The sequence below is a fragment of the Seriola dumerili genome, unplaced genomic scaffold (genome assembly GCF_002260705.1).
Source record: "Seriola dumerili isolate Sdu_G_001 unplaced genomic scaffold, Sdu_1.0 BDQW01000191.1, whole genome shotgun sequence".
Taxonomy (NCBI): domain Eukaryota; kingdom Metazoa; phylum Chordata; class Actinopteri; order Carangiformes; family Carangidae; genus Seriola; species Seriola dumerili.
Window position 1 is genome coordinate 1859250 of NW_019174446.1, and position 17829 is coordinate 1877078.

Genomic DNA, 17829 nt, shown 5'->3' on the forward strand with positions numbered 1-17829 from the left:
GTGAGGAGAGGGGAAGAGGAGAGAGAGGAAGTAGATGCCCGAAGAGACAGAGAAAGCAGGAAGTCACAGGGAGGGGGCCAAGGAGATAATTTCATGTGTTGAGATTGAGAGGGGCAGGAGGAAAGACAGATTGGGAAGAAAAGAAAGAAAAGAAACTTTAAGATGATTTTTGGAAAAATAATTATAGAGTAAACTGATTAAAACCAAAGGAAGCTGCACCTGCTTGAACCAGCTACAAAATTGGGGAATGGTCTTATACTATCCAGCAATAAGAACAGTAAAAAAAAACTATTTCATTCAGTGTTTTGAATGGAAAAAGTAGAGTTTAGAGGCACTTAAAGACAGACAAGATAAATACTGAGTAAAAATATGTGATAGAAGTGTTTATCATGATGTCTAGTGCACATTCTTAACTGTTTAATTCAAGTGTTTAAATAATGTACACAATGTTCACTACCATTTTCATTCATTAAGAACTAGTATAAGACCATCACCAGAGTAAGATTTCATCCAACAGAGAATGGAGGCCAATGTTGTAGTCTCCTCCCACACACACACGTGTGTATATTTATATATATACACACACACATACACAGAGACACACACACCAGATTTAATTGGCTTGATTATTTCACCAATCAGAGGCACTGGAGAGACAGGGGAATGGAATTTAATTGCGATATCATTCAGTTTTCTTCAAAAATGTAGGTGTAGGTGTAGCAAAATACCCCACCGATTGACACCAAGTGTTACAGCCAAAAACAATATTTTTTTTTCTCGCGGCTTCCTTTATTTTCCTGTCTGTCCAGCATCAGCAGAGATGAGGGACCTTGATTAGGGGCAGCAGAATGGCAGAGGCACTGTATAAAGAGGCCTAAGGTTGGTATGGCTGCTGTGGGACAGGCTGAAGCCTCACCCCGGCTGTCTCCTTGCACTGCAGAATGAGTCCTTCAAAGTGGCCAGAGTGCCAGTCATGCCCTGGCCTGGAGAGACACACAAGGCCAAACTTAAATTGGGCATCTGGGACTACTCATACTGCTGTGGCAGGGCCTGATAATATCTCTGTAATGGCAACAGTACTTACAAAATTACATTTAGATAAGTGAACCACAGACTGATACTAACATTGTTATCAAACTTTCAGCAGCCTAGAGGCGTACAGCGTAAAATTACCATTCCTTTTAAATTTTAGATAGTACTTTGAGATAGTAATAAAACATGCAACATGTGCATTATCTTGGGGAAATTGTCTAGATAAAGATAATGTGATACACTGTTCATTTTTGTGACAGATCTCCATTAATTGTATTGGCCATCCATAAGAAGCAGAAAGCACCTGTAAAGCAGAAATCAAGAGAGGTTAACATGAGGACAGACACAACAATTATCACTCTCAAGTTGCAGCACCCCAAACACACAAAACATACAGTACATAAACAACATACACGGCATTATTTTAATTTTTTCTAGAACGCTAATTCATGCAGAACATGTATGACAAAATGTTTCACACAACGAAAATGTTTAACACCATCTGCACCATTTCTTTTACACCACACTCTCACTCTGCTTCCCTCTTAATTACTCCCCAACAGAGTACTAGAAGTTCAGTGTGAGGAGTGGGCCTACTTGTGAGTGTGTTCGTATTGTATCTGCATGTGTTTCATGCATCATTATCTTGTGTGTGTATGTCAGTTCTCTCCTTGTGTGTCTATGTGAATATCTCTCTGTAATCTCCCCACTCGGCTGTAAGAGTGACTAATACATATGGACCCCCCACAGCTCATCATTCCTCTATTTTCTCTCTCAGCTCCCATCCAGTCACCCTTCGCTCCCAGCCATTTGCAAAACAGCTGGAAGACATCAGCTTCAATTTGTGTGAGATGCTCCTTGGAGCGACTAAGGGTGAACTGTCACCGGCTGTCCTCTCTTGGAGGGCGGGGGGCGTCCCTACATTTGAAAATGGTTCAAGGCACCATTGCTAAGCAAGACCTGACTAAAATAAAGAGGAGAAGGAGCTGTTGTTCAGTAGAAGAAGATCTGAACTTCAAACAGGACGGGAAACACCCCCTACAGAGTTTACCCAATAACTCCATCTTTATCTCTCTCTCTTTCCCTCCCCTTCTCCGTGATGCTATTTTGTATTCCCTGGGAACTCTCATCATTTCCTTCCCTTCCTCACCCTTTCTTTTCCTCCTCCTATTTTTGATACAAACAGGCGTTCAATTATATATTTACCTCCCATATATACCTTCCCTATCTAACTTTCCATTCATTTTCCATAAGTGAGATAGCTATGGCCAGATGAAACATTTTCTCTGTCAAGCTTGATTTAATCTGACCCACTGCACACAAATAACATGGACTGGGTGATGAAACACCCAACAATTATCTGTTCAGAATGATTAATATGGACTCCAACCCCTGTGGGCTCTCTTATATACGTGGATGATACAGATTAGAGTGGGCCAGGAGCCCAGAGGTCCTCCACTGTGTCCTAAACAGCCATGACTGTAACCTGGCTCAGATGATGGAGTGTTTCTCCCTGCCAGAACTCTGGTCGGTTAAAAGTGTGTTGAGAACACGTTGTTAAATGCACATTAAACTGAAATAACCTAGAAATGAGAAAATTGACCCATTATCTATTTAGGAAGGCATAGGGGTCTACTAAAGAGATTAAGGTTGGCTCTGTCTCAGAAGCAATTGGACACACACCTGTGAGACTAGAAGTAGAATGATATAATGACCCACAACACCTTCACGCCCTAAAACCGTCTAATCACTGACATTATCCTGGTTTGGGGTGGTACTCCATACTGTATAAAACACATGTGGCCTGACAGAATATAAATCAGCTCACTGCAGTGAAACAGGGAGGTCTGTGAAAAGCTTGCTAAACAGTCAGGTTCAAAGCCAAGGCGATCGCCTGAGTCCCTCTCTGACCTGTACTGAAATGCCGAGGAATGAGCTAAGGTGATTTTAAAATCTGGCAAATCAGAATCATGTTCTATTATCAAATCAGTGGTGAGACCGTTGATTGCTAATGATGGGGTTCAATATGGGCACGGGGCCCGGAAGGTCCATCTCCCTTTCACTGTCTGGCTCAATCAGAGAAGGAGGCACTTATAGGAACATGTCTACGCAGGCACAGAGCTGAAAACAGACAAACACTCTCTGGTCCGCTGGATGCAACATGGTGGAGTGCTAGATCGCTGTTTCATTATCTCCTCAGACCAAGACAGGGAGAATTGCCTCCTGCTAAGTGGTCTCTTCCCAACAGAACAAGACCTCAGGCACGTACACAGAGCACACTTGGAGCTGCTGACTCCATCACAGATGTATGTGATCAAGGCAAAAAGAAAGAAATACAGGGAAAAAAAGGGATTTAGATATTGAAAATGAGGCCACTTTCTAATTAATGGCAAGAATGTGTGTGTGGGGCATGGAAAAAAAATATTAGAAATCTTTAGTCACAGCTTCAGTTTCACCATGCAGCACTGTACGCTTTCATAATTTCAGAACCCAGATCTAATTTTTATCCCATTTCGACTGGAGCTTGACGTGGGGAGAGATTACCATAAGGATGTAGTGGAACATCGCCCAGTGGTTTTCCTCCCCTAACAACGTGTTAATGTTTCTGTGAATCGATTCAGACACCGCAGTCTGAGAGAAAATGACTGACTGAACTCCTCTGCTCTGTGAGTCAGAGTTGGGCCAGGCCAGAGCCCGTTCAACCCGTCCGTCTAGTCTGTCGGTCCATCTGTCTGTCCATCTGTCTGTTAATCTGTGGTCACCACCACAACAGCTGTCTGGAAAGACGATGGCCCTGAGGTGATAATCTGAAAAATCACCCATGTGAGCAGAAGTGGGAAAAGACCAAGTGTTAGTGGTATTGGTGGTAAAAGTGTGTGTGCACACAAGTGTGTGTGTGTAGACCCTGGGACTGTGAGAGAACAAGTATGTGGGGGCAGAACAATGACCTCGGCGATAGAGGGACTGCCCCTGAATTGGAAGATCTCTCAAGATCTTACTGTCTCACTGCATCAGCTGGTGCCAGATAATTTAGACAAGACATTGTCAACAAACCCATTCGTGCTCACTAACCTGAATGCATATATGTGTATGTGTTTACATGTACAAGAAGTACTGTACCTGCATCTGTAGTGGTCGATGTTGAAGCTGCCAACTTTACATTTGATCTTTGTATAAACATCCTGGACATCTACAGAGGCACTCAGGTCTTCTAGTTCACTGATGACACAGATCTCTGACAGAGACACACAAAAAAACAAAAAAACAAAAAAAAAAAACAGAAAATAATGTTGCAGTGAGCCTTTTAAGATCATTAAGGGAAAGACATTCAATCATTAGACAGCTTTATTGTGTATCAATTTAGTTTACACCACCCTTATCCTTGGCAAACAAACAGTACAGTTTGTATGTATGTAAGTATGTGTGTGTGAATTTCATTTCTGCAGGCAAGGACCTGTACTGTAGCTAACCCTGTCCAGCTCTTGCCTTTGGCCCTGATCCAAATGCTGCGGTCAGTTCCTGCACAGTAGATGCACAGTATGTTTTTGAGGCTGGACTGGAGTTAGGCTGATTAAGGCTGCAGTCTATGTATACACACATATTCGGTATTTTGAAAAAGCACACGTACACACACGTGTGTGTATTCATAAAAATGTATGTGCATGCCTCTATGCACCTTGTGTGCAAACAAACCCACCCACTGCAGGCAAAGTGAGTAAGCTTTATAGAAGAACTGATTAACTTTGTATTGAACCAAGCCTGTGAGCTTAACTGTTGGGTCTCTCATTGTTTCCACTGAGAAAGTCCCACAATCACAGACTAGCTTGGGAAAATGGACTTCATGCGTGTGAAACTTTGGTTGTTGTTGTACTGTTGCCTTGTGGTGATTCTGAGAAACACGGACGTTCCTAATGGTTTATTAATATTGAAACACAAGACTTGTCAGCTTTATTGTGGATACTGTGTGGAAAGAACTCTCCAAAGTTGTTAGATCCTCAGAAACTCATAGTCTCCGAACATGGCGTTGATATTGATGAACGAGTTTTCTAAACCCACCCTGTAAGAGTACTGGAAACCCTTAGCCCTTCGTCTTGAATGGCTCATCTTAAAAGAAGGAAAGTGTACCACTGATTTGTGCCTTTAGGAAAGCCTCTGGAGACTTATGCTTGAGTTTCAACCTCTAATCTTCCAACACATAATAGCATAACACTGGCTTTTTTCTTTTTCTGAAGAGACAAAAATCTCACTTCCTCGGCAGTTGAAAAACATATTACATCATGGCAGATTGTCTGCAGTCATATCTGTGGCTTTCTTATCTCAAAGAATGTATTATTATGCATACACACAATTCTTGTTTTCAGTAACATACTTAATTCGTTGCATACAGAAAATCGAGCGCTAAGTTCATCGTGCAACTCAGATGGCACATATTAAGCCCAAATCCAAAGTAATGCCTATTTAGGATGTCTCTAAGTCAAACCATCTCTGTGAGGTCCTCCAAAACATTCCATTTCCACTATTAAAGACCTTAAGCTGGGCGATCTGGTTGGCAGATGCTAAATATTACAGCGTCCAATTAAAGGTAAAACTAGCCTTTCATCACCCCAGTAAATCTAAAGGGGACAAGAGGCAGTTTACTTGGGATTCATCACCCATTTATTTATTTGTCTTTTCCCCCCATTCCTTCTTCTCCCCAGCTGCTTTTCCTGTCTGAGTGCTTGATATTTGAATGAGAGGAGAGGCGGGGGATGATCACTGATACAGCCTGTAACAGCAAGACTATAAAAACTCTCACTAACTTCCTACATTCCTTCCCACTGCACACAGACAAATTTTCATTTATAATTAGTCCCACTTTTGAAACTTGTCTCTATTGTCTAATAACACAGATTCATCCAGTCTTCCATACTTCTTTACATTATCATTGACATATCTAAGTTTAACAATAGATACAAACAAAACACAAGCCTGCAATGGAAAATGTACTGAAATTCATTCTATTTGCACAAACAAGTATTATGTCAAGGTTAATCTACCTGTCTTTTTGGCGGTTGGGTCAGGAGCAAACAGTTTAACAGTGACCTTGGGTAACATCCACTGCATCCACAGGCTGACCTTCCCGCTGGTGCCACCGATACTGCTAGTTTTCTGCTCCAAAGTCACTGTGTCAGCAAAGGGACTGTTGTCTGCAGCAGGCACTGAGTCACCCTAGGGAGCCAAAACAAGATCCGTTCAGTCTGGGCTGGGAAGACAGTTACAGGCTGTGATTTGAGCCTGAAGACTGTGGCAGAATTCAAATATTTATATCTATTAAAATGATTTGTAATATAAATATAGAACTGAAGTGCTGCGTAGGTGTAGGGGTGATTAATATATTGTATTTCAACAATCAAGCAGAACAATAAGAAATAGCATTTACACACACAATTCAAAATTTACCTTTAAAGTGAAATATCTGTCTTTCATCTGTTTTTTTGTCTGTTTGCTTGTGTTCATGTTCAACCATGTGTTCAGTAAATGTGTGCGTATGTTTGAAAGTGTTGTCGCTGTGCATGTAGCCATAACAAAGCAACCACCAGCTATTGAGCTCTTTGGAGTGTAAATGACATCAGTGTCTGGTGAGCAGATCTCCACTCAGAGCTGAGCAATGTGGGGGGAAAAGGACCATTGTCTGGAGCTGTCACTGGTGTTAACCCTAAACTAAGCCACCAGCATCCACATGGCCCGCTTTCACTCAAGTGTGCCAGGACACAAACGTCTTGCAGACAGGGAGAAAATGGGAAGTGAAAACCGGAGATGGGGGTTGAGGTGGGGGGGTGAAGTGGAGAGGCAAGCAGGATGCGGCAGAGATGGCTGCCTTCTGTGAGCTCTCATCTCATTAGTAGAGGTTTGGCGAAGCACTGACGATGACAGCACTGGGGACATTTTTTTTATTTCTGTCTCCCTCTTCCTGGTAAATCTGTCTTCCAAGTATGTATCTGCCTGGTCGACTCTGACAATATGGCAATTCGCAGCTCTGGCATCGCGGGATTTCACTTTTTCCAGTTTCTCCCACTGCAGTGTGGTAATGACAGATTGTGTCATGGTTATCAAGCCTGGCTGTGGTTGGTGAGGAGGTTATCAACCATCTCAATTAGAAAGCACACAGCTGCTGGGCTGATTACAACCTTAAAGAGGATCCAGATGAGGAAATTATTTCCCCTTTCCACAGTGGGGGGGGGGGTTGGCTTTGACAAGGGCCTCACACTATTTTGCAAATTCAATTTATTCATGTAGTTGAGGGTGGCTGACAGCAGAATTCAATAAAAGCAAATGACAATAATATAGTTAAATTAAGGATTATGATTCTGATTCAAAAACAGATTCAACTCTACAGTGTATTGGGACCACGAGACACTGATGACAAGCATGAGCTCCATGCACCAGCTCTCCGAGTTAGAAAAGTATTTTTCTTTAAATATTCAATATTTAAAATCTATCAGATAAAAAAATAAACTAAAACAAATAAAGAATGCACCAAAAATACAAGCATGAACTTACACACTGTAAGAGGAGACTGAAAGCTCTGCAGGCAATGGAATTAGTGTGTTATATTATATCACACATCTATATCCACATAGAGTACATAACAAAATACACAATTCTTACCTCCTCAAAATGAACTAAATACTGTGAATATGAACAGACAAATACCATAAGAGGACCAATGCTGAATCACTTTATTAGTCCTCAATTTGAATTTATTCCAATCATGTTTGTAGCAGTGTCATTACGTATTTCCATTTATGTATTTGTGTGTGTGTGTCCATGTGTGTGTCTATGTGTGTAATAACTGTGGCAGTGGCAGTGAGTAATATGAGCCAAGTACTAATGATGTTCAGTCAGTCTCAATGAGAGATATTCTACTGTCAACTGCCATTTGGGTACTAATTATTCTTGAGCTGGAGTCAAAACATAGCTCTCTCTCTCTCTCCTGTGTGTGTGCGTGCGTGTGTGTGTGTGTGCGTGTGTGTGTGTGTGTGCATGCGTGCACGCATGTGTGTGGTTAAGACTATTTAGTTTACAGTTCTGGCTACTTGGTAGGATTAGGCTCTGTAATGTCATGTGTTGAAACAGGAGCCAGCCGCTGGCACAGTGTGAAGCTCAGCCCACTGTGTACTGTAGCACAGTTACACCGGAGCACTGAACGCACGACTGCACCTACTTCCCAGCTACAACTGCTGCTGTCACTTTAAAATTCTCACTCTGATCTAAGTTGATTTTTACTGCAGAAAGGAGAAAAGGAAGCTTCTAACAGACTGACATCCTTGCATTTTTTGGAATTACACAATAGTTTAAAAAAAAAATGTTTTTCCTTTCAAATTAGGAACTTTGCTCATGTGAATGGCTTTAAATGAATAAACAAAACCAGAGGCTGTATTTCTTAATGGTTTCACTGGAGTTGTCAAAATCCAGGGTATCTACATTTTATAAATTAAAACTGAGATTATGTAACTTTTAAATGTGCAGAAAGTAAAGTCTTTCTCATAAAAAAACAAAAGTTAGATTTTGAATGTACCAAACCCACTGCTTCATTTGTTTTGGCCTCTAAATGCTACTTTTTCTAAAATGGTTAGCTACAACCCCTTTCAGGATGTGCTGGCTGAGAAATACCGTCATATGTGATGTCATCTGCTTTATTCTACTAGTAATGTGAATTCTAACACAGGCTTCTTCTATGCACTGTTTACTGTGTTCAAGTGGTTTGTTTGGTTTGGGGAAAAAAAAGAAAGTTAAGACTTTTATTAAGTGGAAGTGTATATAACACTAAATTACAAAAATTACCTCATAGTCTAGGCTCTAGTTTATTTTGTTATAATCTTACCTCTAATTGTAACTGCATTTATTGTCATCCCAATGTGTTCCCTTCATTTATTAGACCTTTCAATGACATACATTCTTTGGTACAGTTGCTTGTTAGCTCGTCATCTCATCAATATGTAATTAAGAACATAATCAACAGAGCTAAATTCCAGATTAACAGGCCTCATACTGTATTCTTAATTTAGCTGGGCAGAGCTAAGATATATAGCCTACACTACTACCGGACATCAACAAGAATTTGTAATGTACTGCGAGCTAAAAGAGCTAAGCTACATACTAGCAGCCACCAGACTATTCTCCATGGTGTCAGTAGATGATATGGATCGTAATGTTAGCAGATTATATTCACATGTTGGGTTACTCAATAACTGCCCGTTGCCATGGCTTGAGTTGTCACCCCTGCTGAGGGAAGACCCGTCACTGTTGTTAATCATTCAGTAAGTATGAAGCTAGCTCCTAGCAACTACCCCTTAGCACACAGCTGCTGTGGGTTCAGATGTTTTCAGTCACAATAATCAGAATAGTTGTGACCTGGGTGGAAAGTGTGATTACTGGGTTGTGCTGAGATGATGATTTTGTGTTTGTTGCCTGAGTGATTGATAGGCTGAGTTTTCTCTGTGAGTTGTCAGCTGCTTGAGGCACCCTGCTTCCACTGCCCTTCACTGCTCGTGGCTCAACAGAATTTAATGCGCCAACATCCTGTAATCACCAGTTGTGGCCACAGGGGTCGCTGTAGATGCAGCTCAGCAAAAGTTAGTCAGGTTTTACGATCACTAATTACTTCCAAAAAGCCAAAGTTCATGTCTTCATCAGTGTAAGAACCTCCCCTCCTCTTATCAAGGTGAAGCCTTGAAGAACAGATGTGGTGCTGTGGTGTAGGTAGAGGTGGGCTCTGCCATGTTCCTGAGCTGCCAGATTGGGGCCCCAAACACACACATTCTAAGAGGGAGCTATTTTCCCACACCTCCACAGGCCAAGTTGTAAAGTATACAATTTAATTCCTGGGCCTCTGCGCTGTAAACGGGCTGAGGATCCGGGTTTATTTTCTCTGCAGAGTTTGTCTTTGCTCATCAGAGAGACCCAAACATTGGAAGACAACAGCAGGCTGGGAAGTGTCAAAGAAAGATGGAGGAAAAGGCATATTATGAAAGAAGAGTGGAAAGAGAGAATGATTTAGGAACAAGAGAAAGGATGGAGAAAAAGGTTGGAGAGTGCAAAGGAAGGCTTTAGAGAAAAGTAAAGATTAAAGAAGGAAACAATAAAGTGAGAGAGGCGGAAGAAATCTACAGATAAAAAATAAATAGGAGAAGAAGGGGAAGTGGGAGAGATGGAATAAAGCATGGACATAGGAAAGACAGAATAGGAAGATAAATAATTGCAGAGATATAAAAAGAAAAAAAAATGCAATATCTGACAGGTGACAGGACCTGAGTGTTCCCATCAAGTGTTGACATCCATTTCTAATCATTTTTAGGCGTGATGTCATGTTAGGTGTCATTATAACAGATGATTAGTGCTTATTGTTGATGAGTGCTTTTAGGTTTTTAGAGAGTCTTTGTTTTGTAGGTTGCAGTTGGAGGTGGTCAGGCTTTAGTCAGGCGAGGACAGAACTTTTTTCAGGCTATGGTCAGGCTCAAAATTTGGTGTCGAGGGTGGATTAAGGCTTATTAGAGAATTCTGTCAGGTTGGGATCAACATGAGAGGAAAGAGAAATAAAACATATGATGAATAAAGGGACTTCATGAGAAGGAAAGAAAATATATAATAAATACTAGCAAACCAATGTATATGAAAATGTCACAGAATTTTGGTTTGGTGTAATAGCAGAGGGGGGAGGAAACGTTTGGAAGGGGCTGTGGGGGCAGAGGGTTTGAGGGGTGTGGTGTGAATGTAGTTGAAGAGCAGGACAGAAGGGTGGGGGAGCAGGGTTGTTGCGGAGAGACTGCTACCACTACTGCTGAGACTTATCAAGCAGCTCCTACATTCTTGCTCAATCATCCAGCCTCCCAGAGGACTAAACACTTCTACCAGTGTTTGTACTTAGTTAAACAGTGACAAGTGGGCAGGGGTCACTGCGGCCTTTTTATATCTGCACTGCACCATCGAGCCTTCACTGCCATACTGAACTGTTGCCAACTTCCATGGGTCCACAAACAATGCAAGAACAAATACATGTCAATCGCACAGAAATGAAGACACAGATGCACATGATACACGAAACACATTTTTCAGTATGCTCTCTCTCTCTCGCACGCACGCACACGCACACGCACACCCACACACACACACACACACACACACACACACACACACACACACACACACACACACACACACACACACACACACACACACACACACACACACACACCACATCACACACAGTGCTGTGATCCAAGGCCCTGGTGGTCAAAGAGCATTACAACCTGGTTGCAGCCACTTAACAACATAAACACTCATCACCACCATCATTTTTTTGCATCCTATATTCCTACTTCACATGAACATACACATATTACACAAGGCCCTGTTGGCCAAGGCCCCAAGGTCATGGACCCCCAGCTTGTCATTGCTGCTGCTACTGTACTAGACAGAAGAAAAAACACCTGCCACATTACCTAAGCCTGGGATAAGCACCATCACCTAGGGACGAAAGGAAAAATAACACTCAACATTTGTTGTTTCCCCCTAAAAACTCTGACTGAAATTTTTCCATTGGCTTTGAACATGCCTGCATGTACTGCTATAATTTATACTTCGCTCTCTGGGTTTCATATTTTATCTGAGCGAAAAAATGTAAATACAGGTTATTGTTTTCCCCAAATTAAGGGGCAGGTTTATACTCAATCAAAGGCCAGCTTACATGAATCAAACAGAGCTCATAGCCTATCTGGGGTATCTGCTCTGGGTATGAAACAATACAAGAAACACAAGCACTGAGGAGATTTTTCCAGCTTTGAAAATTCTTCCCAAACAAAACATATTTTTTTAGACAAATTGCATGTGTTAGCACTGACTCAACTACTCATAACAATAAAAACTACCAAATCAAAAACCATAAATCAGCAGCAGCATTATGTATACAACAAAGGCTTAAATAGCATGTGTTACTGCATGACTCACAGCACCTTAGATGAAAAAAAGACTAATAGTCGGGTGTTGGCAGGGTGTAGTCATTAGGCCTCTTATTAATCAAGTAGCACAACGTGAAGGAAGCAATACTGGAAAAACACAAGCTCAAAAGTGGCTGATAGTGTGCTGTGTAATATGGCAGAAGGCGCAACAGCAGCAGTAAGATAAAAAGCACACATGTAAAAGTACACAAAGTGAATGAATGACTTAATTACACTGTGAAGAGTGAGAGTAAATTAGGTCCCCTTCCATGATGCATTGACGGTGGTGCAAGTTTTTTTTTTTCTCTATTTGATTGAGAATTCTGGTCCATATGAAAAACCACAATTTAGATGTGCAGATGATTTTCATAATTCATAAAAAAAAAACCAAAGAAACAGTGAACTGACAAAATGAAATATGTAGCTGCGTGAGAAATACAAACCTCAGTGGGGGAGCCAAAATCTGCAGAGGGGCTGCAGGTGCTGGTGTCTGGCAGAGCAGTGCCAGCACTGCTGCGCACTGGGGAGGATGGTGCAGCACCAGCAGGGGGTTCTGGGATGCTGGAGGTCTGACGCAAGATGCCATGCCTCTGGAGACGAGCCCACGTAGAGCTCCAGCTGAGGAGGAGTTCATACAACAACTGAACCTGGAGAGTGACAGAAGCAGATAAGAAGAGAAAAACAGAGAGAGAAAACTATAAGTCACAAAGCTAGATACAGTACACTGACGGAATCGTGTATTTCACATTAGTTGGGCTCAAATGTAATTTAATGTACTCTAATACAATGAAAAGGTATAATGCAGGATTCTTATCTAAATCTAGTTACTATTTCTAATTATACACACATGTAAACACAGATTTATTCACAAAAACTGACAACTACAGTACAGCTGAATATGATTTCGATGCATCAAGTCTACTGTGCCAATTGAACCCCTTAAAAAGATAAACCGAACACACCACAAGTAGTCTTAATATTTGAAACCAGATTCAAATGTATTTTTGCCAAGGTCTGACTCAAGCAGCTGCACTTGGGAGTTCTCATGTAGTTCTGACTTCTAAGGCCATTAGCATGATTTTGCTTGGCAGCTATCTGGTTATGTGACACTAAACCTAGTTAAAGTTGAGAGAGATGGAGAGAAAGAAGGAGGAAATATTTGCCATAAATGGACCACTATCCATTCCAATTTCTTTCACTCACCAACCTAACACTATTTTAGACTTTGTACTTGTCATTCAGAAAGGCCTCACTTCACAAATGTAATTCAAAACCTGTGTTCGTGTTTCCATTCGATGGGTGATTATTCGAAAGGCACAGCATGCTCATACACGTGCTTCACTGTACAAATTTGTTATCCATAACAACAAAACTCCAAAGAAACACCCACAGAGGAAAGTTAACTTGTGTCATCAATTTCCCCTGAAAAACTCACCACAGTTAGGAAAAAGTGAAGGCTCAGTGTCAAGTGTTCTCAACTATTTATCATGTGTTCACATGAAAAGAGGCCTTAGCTTTAAACAACAACAAAGCCAAAAACAAGAGTGGAAAACATGAGGGGAAGGCAGGGGAATGTGATGTGATGCTTTCAGTTATTCATGCATTCACTCAGTGTTCTTTAAAGAAGAGAGACAGGGAAAGAGAGGGAGAAATGCGCTCTTTTACAGTGAGCTAATTTTTGGATTTCAAATGCTTCGCTTCTGCAGCCAAGTAACCCCAAACACCCCCACCACTGAGGGTCCCTCAAAAGTAAAGGTGCACAGACACATGAGCACACACAGAAAAATAGCTTTCTCTTCTCCAAACACAGTTTTATTCGTTATTGCTCGCTCACACACATGCACGCCTGTTAGCGCACACATTACAGGGAGGCCTTCCATAAATAAGCATAAATCAAATGAAAAGAAGCACAATACATTGCAGCTGGGCCATTTCAAACATGTCCAGGAAGAGCTGCTAACGCCGATCCAGCAGCCATCCAGGGACAGGGCCAACAGCTGTCTGCCATACCCAACCGAACTGAATTGCCGGCAGGAGAGATATGGCTCCACTCTCCCTTCTCTGAGAGTCTGGGGCGTGGAAGTCCAACCAAGCACAACAAGGCCTACTGCACTCAACAGCAGATGTGGTGGAAGAGAGTAAAGAATGGCGCGTAGAGGAGAAAAGGGAAGAAGTGTAAGGGTCAAATGAATGATGGGGTCATTGCATGATCTCTGTTTTAGTGTCTGTTTAAGTCTTGTCCCTAGTTTTATGATGAGATTTTTTTCAGCATTTCTTTTTTATTTGATACAGACAGTAGAGATGGAGAGGAGAGGCAGGGAGAGAGAGAGGATGACATACAGCAAAGGGCCAAGGCTGGATTTGAACACAGGCTGCAGCAGTAAAGACTCATCCTTGATAGTGGTATACGCTCTACAAGGCGAGCCATCAGGGCGCCCCTATGATGCAGTTCTACAATTGCACCATTTCATAATTTGTCTGCATATTCCACTTTGTCTTTCTCACCATCCTTACTAGACTCTATATCTTCCTCTTCCATCTCTTATCTTCCCTCTGCCACCTCCATCCTCCATCTACAACCTATGCATGAAGTCAATGTTTAGTGGAATGTAGGGTCATTTGGTTCACATCAGCTACTGCTGTCAGGCTAGTGGGTCAAACACGCATGCTCACACAAACATTTTCATAGGTTACTTTTGGGGACATTACATAGACTTGAATTCATTTCGTGAAGACTTACCCCAACCCCTGACCCTAACCCTTGTATCGCCTTAGCCAAAAATGAGCAAAATGTATTACTTGGTGCCTCTTGGTAACTTTAGATTGTTAATCTCTAACCTTCTTGTTTAACCAATTTGTTTGTACCCGTTTTAATTGATTCTTGTCATTACATTATTTATTAATTAATCATTAATTGTTTTGATTTGAATTGTCTTTTTTTAACTGATGTTTTTATTTTCTATCTACACTACTCAAAAAAATGAAGGGAACACTTAATCATCACAATATAACACCAACTCACTTAAACTTCAGGGATATCAATCTGTCCATTTAGGAAGAACAAGTGACTGTGAATCTGTTTCGCCACGTCCTCTAGTGGGACCTGTGCTCACAGCCCAGCAACGTGCAGCTCGATTGGCATTCGCCAGAGAACATCAGAATTGGCAGGTCGGCCATTGGCGTCCTGTTCTCTTCACAGATGAGAGCAGGTTCACACTGAGATCATGTGACAGACGTGAAAGAGTCTGGAGACGCCGTGGTGAACGTTATGCTGCCTGTAACATCATCCAGCATGACCGGTTTAGCGGTGGGTCAGTGATGGTCTGGGGAGGCAGATCCTTGGAGGGTCGCACAGACCTCCATGTCATAGTCAACGGTACCCTGACTGCTGTTAGGCACCGGGATGAAATCCTCAGAGCGATGGTCAGACCTGACGCTGGTGCAGCCCTGGGTTCCTCCTGGTGCAGGACAATGCCCGGCCTCATGTGGCCAGAGTGTGTAGGCAGTTCCTGGATGATGAAGGCGTTGATGCCATTGACTGGCCCTCACGTTCCCTTGACCTAAATCCAATTGAGCACCTATGGGACGTTATGTATCGGTGCATCCGACGCCGCCAAGTACCGCCACAGACTGAGCTCACTGATGCCCTGATCCAGGTCTGGGAGGAGATCCCCCAGGACACCATCCGCCACTCATCAAGAGCATGCCAATACATTGTTGGGAGTGCATACAGGGATGCAGGGGCCATACACACTACTGAGACATATTATGAGTTGCCGTGATGAAATTCATGTTGGATCAGCCTGTGATTTCAGTTTTTTACTTTGATTTTCAGTGCGATTGTGAGTCCAGCTCTCAGTGGGTTGATGATTTTGGTTTCCATTGAGCGTTGTTACGTCATTTTGTTCTCAACAAATTATACAATTTACATCAGTAAAGATTTTCAACTTGAATTATTCATTCATTAAGATATGATGTGTGATTTGAGTGTTCCCTTAATTTTTTTGAGCAGTGTACTCGACATTATTGTAAATACTAGCTATTTCCCCAATTGGGGACGGGGCTTTTGTCCCTGATTGGACAACCCGTCTTTAGTCTGAAAAAGTAGTCTATGCTAGTCAGTAACACACACACACTTACATGAGCTCACGATACAGATGCCACAATTCATGATTTGGGAAGTGAGCAGAACATTTGGAGGGCTGGGTTCTCCAAAGACCTGTCATCTGCAGATCAGGAGGCCTGCTAGGCTGCAGTAGTACAAACTGGAGACTGAACAGAGGCTTCCACAGTCATTCATAAATACACACAGATGAAGGACTGGTGATCATGCATATTGTGAGTGTTCGTGTGCCTTTATCTAAGCACAGTTTACATAGAAACTTCACATAAGTGACATATTGTCGAGTATGTGTGGTAACGCTGTGTGTTCATGTGTACAGACATGTATGTGTGTGTGTGTGTGGGTGTGGGGGGTATGTGTTCACTGAAATGCCATGCAGTTATGTGTAAAAGATCAAAGCAAACTGTTGCAGTGTGTGTGTCTGCTGATTTCAAGGTGGTCGTAAACTGCAGCTACTAACCCCATCCTTCTGACATCTTCTGACATCTTTCTCACACCCACATGAATCATTGACACAGACACACAAACTCAGATTGGAGACACATTTAGTGTGAAAAATAAGCTTTGATGTGATCACCATTAAAAGTTATCTTAGGAAAAGGGACAGGAGGAATGACGGTGGTCAACAGTTAAAACAGTTACTGGCATACATGAAATGACTCTACAGTATGGAACAAGAACTTGTCTTGACTTGAGTGTATGTGTGTGTGTGTGTGTTTGTGTGTGTGTGTCCCACTCTGTTCCTGGATGTGACAGTTCACCTTGGGTGTTCTGCATTAAAGTGAACATATGTTGGAAAGCAAAAAAGCTGAAGGTTCCCATGTGGTTTTAGTGCATGTGGGTGTGCACAATGTGTCTGCATGCACTGGTCTCTTTTTTGCTCACACTCTTTTCTCCAGCTTATACTTTATTTTACTCTTAATGTTTTTCTCACCCTGTCAAAGACACTTACCTCACTTCCTATCTTAGCTGCATTGGTACCCTTGTATTTTCTCCAAAATCCATTCAGAAACATGCATATTCATGTGAGCAGACACACTTGTTTTTGTGATTTTAAACATTAAAACCACACACCCTACAACACCTGTTGCTAGCTTTAAAGTGTAAAAAAATGTTTAAACTCAAGCATTTCTCCCCAGATTCTACAAATACCTTTGAAGAATTCCATCTAATGTTACGTAAAATAATTTTAATGTCACATCTATGAGGGTTTAGACGCAAGGAGGAGTTAAGAGTCCAAACTCTTTGGTTTTATTTGTTTTCACGTTTTTTCAGTGTATTAAATTGCAATAATAATGCAAGTGCAATAATAATTTGTTCATTTTGAAATACTGGATGTAACTAGACACACATCAGTGTTTTTATCTGACTATGTTGTGCAGAATCCCATATACATTCCCACAAGTGGCAATGCTAATTAGAAAGAGGACAAAGTAGTGTGAGGTCTGTTTTGTTCTGAAGAGGGTGGGGTTGCTCTGGCAGCAGTTCTTAAAGAGTTGCTGCATGGCTTGAAATGGTATTAGCTTATAACCCCCCTCGAGTCAGAAATTTATACAGAGGAGGGAAAGAAAGAGGGGAGGTGAACAGATGGGAAGAGAGAGCAGGGGAACTGTGATGGTGGAGAAGAGAAGAGAAGAGAAGAGAGGAGAAGAGAAGTTTTCATTCAACCCAAAAACTAATAATGAGTCATCATATAAT

General features: G+C 41.8%; 1 protein-coding gene across 1 annotated transcript in view; it reads right to left on the minus strand.

Annotated features, from left to right (window-relative positions):
• The window catches only part of vps13b (vacuolar protein sorting 13 homolog B), a 322535-nt gene that overhangs the window by 136909 nt on the left and 167797 nt on the right, over window positions 1–17829 (minus strand). Inside the window, exons 25-28 of the mRNA XM_022753222.1 lie at window positions 12452–12655; window positions 6069–6240; window positions 4153–4267; window positions 917–983 (exon numbers count right to left, since the gene is read on the minus strand). Coding sequence (XP_022608943.1) covers window positions 917–983; window positions 4153–4267; window positions 6069–6240; window positions 12452–12655 — 558 coding nt within the window. The remainder of the gene's footprint in view (window positions 1–916; window positions 984–4152; window positions 4268–6068; window positions 6241–12451; window positions 12656–17829) is intronic.